Below are 8,900 nucleotides of genomic sequence, written 5' to 3'. Positions count from 1 at the left end.
AGATAGATAGATAGATATATAGATAGATAGATATACATAGATAGATAGATAGATAGATGATAGATAGATAGAACAATATATAAAATGATAGACCAGAATGTTAGACAGACAGACAGACAGACAGACAGACAGACAGACAGATAGACAGATAGATAGATAGATAGATAGATAGATAGATAGATAGATAGATAGATAGATAGATAGATATAAAGACAGACAGAAAGATACAGCAATATATAGAACGACAGACAGACAGACAGACAGACCGATAGATAGACAGATATAAAGACAGACAGAAAGAAAGATACAGCAATATATTGAACGATAGACAGACAGACAGACAGAGAGACAGAGAGACAGATAGACAGATAGACAGATAGACAGATAGATAGATAGATAGATAGATAGATAGATAGATAGATAGATAGATAGATAGATAGATAGATAGATAGATAGATAGATAGATAGATAGATAGATCCTATTACCTGGTCATGGCAAGCTGGAATGGAGCTCCCAATGCCGTGGAAGGTCATCTGCACAGGTGAGAGGGTCAGGTAGGTCATGAACTCTTTGTCAGTTTGCCGATCGGAGTATTGCACCTGCATGAGACGAGAGACGGAGGGAAGCGAGTATTAAATATTATGTGATGCAATTTGCAGCATGTACTGCACTGCGGTTCTGACCTTGGAAAACATTTTGTGGGAAAAGTACGAACTGGATCCTCAAACTTGGCTGGTAGGTTGTGCTCACTTTTACTTGATAACAGCAGTGGTTTTAGATTCTGATCTTCATCCTCATGAATGGTTCACAATCTATGCTTTCTCAAGCGCTCTGATAGAGTGATTTAGAGGCGAGCTCTGGCCCCGTTTGGGGTTTCTGAGAACACCTCTGCACATCAAACTCCACTCAGCAACACCCAAAGGATTGTGTGTGTGTGTGTGTGTGTGTGTGTGTGTGTTTTCTGGTTTCTGGACACTATGGTGGGCCACTTTGATCATGTTATGCCTGACCTATTTAGATATCCAGGCCATTTTTAAAGACTATTTAACTTGCAGAACATACAGAATTAAAAATAAAACTGCTTTTCATTTTATAACTTTTAGAATTTAGGTTTTGCCAGTGTTTTTTTAGCATAAATAATGACTGAAAATGCATTAAACTATTTCTAAAAAACACTGAGAAATTCAGTGGAAACAGATCTATATGTCTGATCATATAGATTTGGGAAAAGTGTTAGTTGTTCCATGGGAAACATGTCTGGACAGCTGGTTTCAATGTGTGAAAGTCTGCTTCCAGAGAACTCCTTGGCACAAGAAATGTCTTGGACTAAATGCTCATATATTTAAAATAAATAATTGTTAATGCATAAAACTGAGAATCCTGAAGAGAAGAGAAACAGATGAATGAGTGCAACAGCAGACTGAAGGAATCTCTCACTGCTAGAACGTGTTTATGTTCAGTCTTCAAGTGGTCTGATGGGTTGGATCCACGGGGCATTCCGCTGTGAAGTGTGTTTTAAAGACAATGTTAACAACACGGTTTGCAAGAAGCACATTGTGTGATTGGCGTTCACAGCTCCAGGAAACAGGAACTCTGACATATACAAACATCTTGTGTCTGGTGAAGAGAAGAAATAAATGGCTGCACTGAGTTGGTTAATATTTCTATTATATTCTGCACAGACAGATCACGCTTTTAGGGCTGCCATTTTAAAACATTAATTTATCAAGTAAAAATAATATAATAAAATAATGTACATCACATTAAATTTATATCAACTTAGTTCAATTGGCAATTAATTCTTTTCAGCAAATATTAATGAATGCAATTAAGTGCATTTAAGTAAATTAACTAATCATCATTTACTGCGTAACTGATTTGATTACCATTTTTAACCAATTAATCTTATTAATATAAAAACATATAACATAAAAATCCATTAATTAAACGTAATAAAAAATATATAAAAAGTATAATATAAAAACTTACTTAAAAAATATCAGTAACACTTTACATTATGTTATACATACTATTACAGTATTTATTAATCTTTGTTAATGTTAGTTAATGAATATACAATCATTCATTGTTAGTTCATGTTAATTCACAGTGCATTAATTAACTAATGTTAACAAGCACAACTTTTGATTTCAATAATTCATTAGTAAATGTTGAAATTAACATTAGCTAAGATTAATAAAAGTATTGTTCATTCTTAGTTCTTGTTAACTAAAGTAGTTAACTAATGAAACTTATTGCAAAGTGTTACCAAAATATCTTTATAATTTAAGAGAACAAAATCTTGTTATATATAATAATGACTCTTTGAATGACATATTAATTACAATTATATGCATATAAAAATAATTATTAATAATACAATATATAAAAAATATGCTATATAAATATTTTTTATAAAATTATAAAAATATATACAATTCTATTTATTATAATTCTAATTATTTAAATAAATACTAGTTTTTCATAGTTTTAAATATTGTAAAAATATTATATTTATTATATTACTTGATCTAACATGTTTGCACTGTAGTGCAAACATACGGCTGACTGTGTATCCGTTAGCAATGCTGCATGGGTTTGATTTAAAACTTTTCCTAATGCACTTAATTGTGGTGGAGTATCGCCACTTAAAGATAGCTCCTCGCACAAATACACCACAGAGATACAGCTGGGCCCCATCAGAACGAGGCAAAAATCAGACCATAAGGGATTAGCACGTCTAGCATGTGTTTGCTAATGAAAATCCCAGCATAAACACCACCACCAACAACAAAAAAACAACAAGAACAAAAAAAAAAACCATCCCACTCTTTGATGCTTGGAAAGGAGATGCGTTTGATGTCGACTGTGTATAAGACGGAGATGTGCAGAGGAAAAGGAGCCAAATCAAGCGTAGGATGCTGCCAGTGCTATTTGAAGTGCTTTTTACACAGACAACACAGCAGAGTACGGGGGGTAAGAAAAACAAAAAAGAATAAACCGCGTTATGAGGCAGATCTTTTGGTGCAGATGTTCAAAACATACATCATCTGATAGTTATTATTTTCATTAAAGTGGGATTTGCTACATGGCAAGAATTATTATTTTTTTTTTTTTTTAACAAAATGGAGTAACATCTTGCCTTTTGACTTAAGCACATGGACCAGTGATCCTTATCAGGACCATAACGCTGGCGGATTTAACACACGAGTTGGTCTGATAACATCATATTGCAGTTACATATGCGCTAAACCAGCAGTTCGAGTCATAACACGTCTCTGTTTATGATACGTCTAGCTTCGGCATGTGTATTTAATGCTCTCCTGGACAACTGGGCCAAACATTTCTACACAGAAATGGAGGGAAAAGTCTAAAAATAAATAACTGCACTTTTAAAAAATAACGGATCTAAAAAGTTTTCGCAGCAATGCTTGAAAAAAAACAATCTAAAGAACATTGTTCCACTATAAACAACGTTTTGTGCATTTGAAATGTTCCACGGATGTTAAAAGGATCCACAGTTGCAAATAAAGAACCTTTAGATTTAAAAGTGTAGGCAAAACATTTAGCAAATATATTCAGCCTATCTATAGCGACTGAAGCCAGTTAGATAAAGCTTCACTTTTCCTAACCAAATATGGCTCCTTTTACCACTAAAGCAGACACTGCACATCAACAAATTTGACACATGCTGGATTTTACAGCTATAACATAAATATCTCTTTAATCACCTCATAAGTCAAAAAAAAAAATATTATTCACTGATTTTTGGGTCAGATTGCAAGTCTAAGGCATACCAGTGCCAAAAACGTCTTCTAAATCATATCATTCACCATAAATGAAGCAAGTCGCCTTCAAAAGCCCACATCAATCCACTTCTGTAATTGAAATTATGAACCTGATGCTACTGCTGAGTTATACAACTCCAGATGTTCTCGCATCAAATTAAATCACTTTCATATCATCAGTCAGTGCTTTGCCATTAAGGGCAATACGATGGGTTACAGGTTATAAAGATTCTGCAGGTGGGCAGAGCAGAAATTAAAGTGTAATTAAAACGTATGAATGGTTGGTCATAATACTGGCTTGAATGGCAGTTTTTCATGTATAACTTCAGGTTTGGGCTTTGCTTTGTAATTAATGAGAAAGCATTAGGGATATTAAGGATGCACTGAAATTAACATTCTGGCCATTAACACTACCATGTTATGGCAGATAAATATATTTATAGATGGACAAAAGTATTGGGACCATTAAACCAACAGGAACTTTAACAACATCTCAATCTAAATTCATAGACATTAGTATGAAGTTTCTGCCCGGTCATCCAGTAGAGCATTTGTGAGGTCAGGCACTGATGTTGGACTAGAAGGCCTGGCTGGTTGAGGTCAAGGCTCTACATGGGGCAGTCAAGTTCTTTCACATCAAACGCATTCAAACATGTCTTTATGAACCTTGCTTTGAGCACTGGGACAGTTATATTGGAATAGAAAATGTCCTTCCTAGAACTGTTCCCACAAAGTTGGAAGCACAGCATTGTTCAAAATTTCTTGGCATGATGAAGCATTAAGATTTCCCTTCACTTCAAAAACAGCCCCTATACCATTATCCTTTCTCCACCAAACTGTACAGTTGGCACTATGCAGTCAGGCAGGTAATGTTCTTCTGGCATCCACCAAACCTAGACTCGCCCCTCATACTGCCAAACCGAGCTTGTCACTCCAAAGAACAGGTTTCCACTGAATCCAGTGGTGGCGCTCTTTATACAACTCCATTCTAAATTTGTCATTGTACTTGGTGAAATGAAGCCTGCATGCAGCTGCTCGGTCATGGAAACCCATTCCATGAAGCTCCCGCCACACAATTTTTGCGCTGATTAATGGCAGTGGAAGTTTGTAACTCTTTAGTTATGGAATCAGCAGAGCGTTGGAGACTTTTAGATCTCACTCCATGACTTTATGTGGTCTTCCGCTTCGTAGCTTAGTTGCTTCCATTCCTAAATGCTTCCAGTTTCCATATAGTTGACTGTGAAATATCTAGCAGTGATGAAATGTGCTTGTTTTTTATTTGTGCAAAGCTTGTCGCATCATACCCAAGGGTATGAATATTTATGCAAAGTACTTATTTCAATTTTTACTTTTTAATAAATTTGCAAAGTTGTCAAAACCTGTTTTTTGCTTTGTAATATAAAGGATTAAATGGAACCTATAAGGTGAAAAAATAAAAAAATAAATTATTAAGTGTAGACTGATGTGAAAAGAAATAATTTAAAGCAGTTTAACATAAGACAGCAACATAAAAGGTGAAAAAAAAAATAAAGGGGTATGAATACTTTTGCAAGGCATGGTGTATATTGAATCTATGGATATTCATAAATAAACGGCTATATATAAAATAAATATATATAAAATCAATAAATTAAATGAATAATAATAATTATTTTTAATAATATACTGACCAATAAAACTACTTTCCCATCATGAGCCCACACCAATCTTGCAGATATTGTTGAACTGTGGAAGTGTGTTGGTAGCACTTTTGACCAGGAATCTGACTTCTGGTCAAGTCAATATAGCTTCAACATAATAACCATGCAAACTTCTTGTTGGAAGCAAGGTTATCAGTGAAGTACGTCCCACTGATATAAAGGATGAAACGGATGCATTACGAACGCTTCCATCACCTCCATATGAAGCAATTTATGAAGTGATTAATGGTATGACTACAGAGCAGTTGGCATATAGATGCTGAACGCTGCCGGCTGTGATCAAAGCAGCACCTCACAGAGAGATGCATGTGTGCCAAGCGCTGACAGGATGAGAAATCCAAGCACGAGTTCTTTTATCAGCTCGTCTCCATTCACCTCAAAATGTAGCCGCGATTCACTCGAAGGTCAGAAAACATCAATGGGCGTTATTTGAGGAAATAAACTGAGAGCCTGTGATCTGAACCTGGGTATGCTGGTATTTCTAGCAAAGGTTAGAAACCATGTGAGAGACAGACAAACAGAAAGAGAAACAGACGGGCAGTGAGCAGAGGATGGGAGGAAACAGAAAGAGTAAGACTAAATAAAAGGAAAGGGAAAACTGAAACGGGCATGAAAAAAGATGGATAAGGTGAAGTTCTCAGATAATATGGTCTGGAACTCTAAATAAAAAAACATTCAGATAAAGTTGATTGTCATTGAATTCCATCTAGACAAACCCTAGAGACAGATCTCCTGTGAAGACCTCGTTGGCCATCGGCACAAGACCACGGGAACCAAACAAGTCCTCTGCTCAATCTGACTTGTGTTGCAGCCTGGAATTAAACCACACCATGCTGGTTTTGTCTGACCAGAGGAGAACTGCCCCCTCCTCACCATTTTTCTCCATTTCTGTCACCAATGGAGTTTTAGTTCCTTGCCACTGTTGCCTTTGGCTCGCTTAGTTGGGGACACAATTTCTGGCAACATTGTTGACTTGATTGCACGGACACTATTGGAAGAGAACTGAACTGGAACTGAGCTGGACAATGACATCACTGAATCAACAATGATTATCCTCTTGCATTATCAGCACACATTTTTCCTGTTTAACACTGTAAAGCTGCAGTAAAGCTGTAATCTGTATTGTATAAAGTGCTATATAAATAAAGGTCACTTATAGAGTATAAATAAAGTGTACGATTAATATAAAATAAAAGTGCTATATATAATTATGTATATATAAATACACACACATGGTTTACTATGTTATTTTTATATACTAAAAGAGTAAATACTGTAAATATTTTCTAAATATATAATTTATGTGTGTGTAATATATCATAATAAATAACCCTGTACACATACATATATTATGTAAACATACTTTTTATTGTGGATGTGATTAATCGTGATTAATCATTTGACAGCCCTAAAATAAAGGTCACTTGACTAAAAAGTATACTAAAAAGTGAAACGTCAAAGTACACACTGAAATCCATATTTGTGTGATTTATTTCCTAGAAATACTTTTAAAAATAGTTACTTCCTATTTTTAAATTCTTACTTTCTATTTTTAAATGTAAAAAAAAAAAAAAAATAGACAAAATAAAAGCTGACAGGCAGTCGAAAATAAAATAAAATAAAATAAAATCTCAGTCAGTTTCGGAACAAATGTTGGTTTGTAGTCACTGAAAAAATTAATTTAAAGTGATAATAAATGGAGCAATTCCAAGTTTCCTAAAATACATGTATTTAAAAATTTTGTTGTTCCTACAAAAACTTTGGTAATGAAGTCAGCACAACAATATTTTTAAAAGTTGAAAATTTTTTTTTATATTATTTACACTGAGAAGGTCATAACCTCTGAAGTATGCAAGTAGGGTGGAGGACTATGGTACAGTATGTCTTACTCAGCATCATATGAAGTGATGAGATGAATGGGGTTCAAAAAATGCTCAGGACTCATCCCTAACATGAGCTCTACCTGCTCTCCGCTCTCCCAGACTGCTTTGCAGCTCACAGGCTCAGCACAAAAGGCCCTTTATGATGTGCACCTGACATGCGGCGAAGAGCAGCGTTCCCACAGAGATTGGCTTCACTGCTTCACCTCTTCTCTCGCTTTGGTACTCTCCGAATCTCTGTGTCCCCAGCTTAGGGAGTGAATGTTAGCTGGCAGGGCTCCGGTTGCTCGACCAAAGGGGGATTTGGGAATGATCCATCTCTGGGTTCATCTAAAGCTGATCTTACTTGCACCAAATAAGTCACCCAGCTGACCAAGAGAGGCTCAAGAGTTTAACCAGATCACTGAAGGTTACTAAATATTCTGTCAGATCACTCAACAGCTAATGCGGCTTTGGCTGTGCACTTCAGAAATCAGTGAAGCATCAGTTCATCCAAAAATTCTGTCACCTGTTATCATTAAACCAATATGACTTTATTTCTTATGTGGAACATAAAAGAAGAAATTTTGAAGACTGTGCTGGTTGCTCTTTTCCATGCAATTATGAAAGAGGGCTGACAAGCATTAAAAAGCATTGGATCTTTTCAATGAATCAAATGGCTGGATGCCATAAGGACGCTTTCCTGTCACATATTAGACATACGCACTTCAATAAACTGACGGAATGCTGGTTAAGGTGTTTAAATGCCCGGCAAAATTGGTGTAAAAATCTAGCTGTGTTCAGTTTATACTTAAGCTGTTCATTCCTTTAGCCCCAAAAAGGAAAACAGTTTAATGCATTTAAATGACAAAGTGGAATGATTTGTTCTCACATTGTATTCATCAGTCAGTTACTCAATGTGGCCACAACCATTAACAGCTAACTAGAGGGGAAGACTATGAGTGAATAACGACTTACATTTAGGTTTGTTCCTCAAACAAGCCATGCTTGGCAGGTTTTATGCAACATCTGGGAGTCGGGGTACACAGTTTTTCACTGGGTTAAACATAATGAGTGCTTTAAAATGTTGGTTAAATGGCCTTTTCCTGTCTAAATGAGTGATTTTTGGCTGGAATAAGCTGGACCAGAATTTATCCTGATAAATAATCAGTACAGAATAAGCAAGAAGACACATTATGTTAAAAGTAAGAAGTTTAGATGTAGCACCAAATGGGATTCAGCAATTGTTAAAGGCCAAAGAAACCTACTCTGATGGTATTTAAGACAATTTTTCTAATGAACGTGAGCAGACTGAACTTCTCTGAACACCTCTGCATGGCTGAAGACAACAGACGACCTAAGAGCCCACTTAAAAGGTTAGTGTGGGCACAAACTCAGACAAAATGTGAAGCTCAACTTGTACCACATTTCACTTGTACCACAGAGATAAAGAGAATGAGAAAGAGAGAGCATATGTTATGCATTACTCCAACGTCTCCATTATTTCTGCCCTACTTCCATCACATGTGGCCTGAGACAACAGGGAAATTAA

At 35.7% G+C, this 8,900-nt stretch overlaps 1 protein-coding gene across 1 annotated transcript in view; it reads right to left on the bottom strand.

Annotated features, from left to right (window-relative positions):
- LOC109050217 (double-stranded RNA-binding protein Staufen homolog 2) overlaps positions 1-8,900 on the bottom strand; it is a 107,292-nt gene that overhangs the window by 34,869 nt on the left and 63,523 nt on the right. The window contains 1 exon segment of the mRNA XM_042714207.1: positions 487-600. Within this exon segment, the coding sequence (XP_042570141.1) occupies positions 487-600 (114 nt within the window).

The sequence above is a fragment of the Cyprinus carpio genome, chromosome A24 (assembly GCF_018340385.1).
Source record: "Cyprinus carpio isolate SPL01 chromosome A24, ASM1834038v1, whole genome shotgun sequence".
Lineage (NCBI taxonomy): Eukaryota > Metazoa > Chordata > Actinopteri > Cypriniformes > Cyprinidae > Cyprinus > Cyprinus carpio.
Note: the sequence above shows the minus strand (reverse complement) of the source record. Positions and strands in the feature narration are given on the sequence as shown.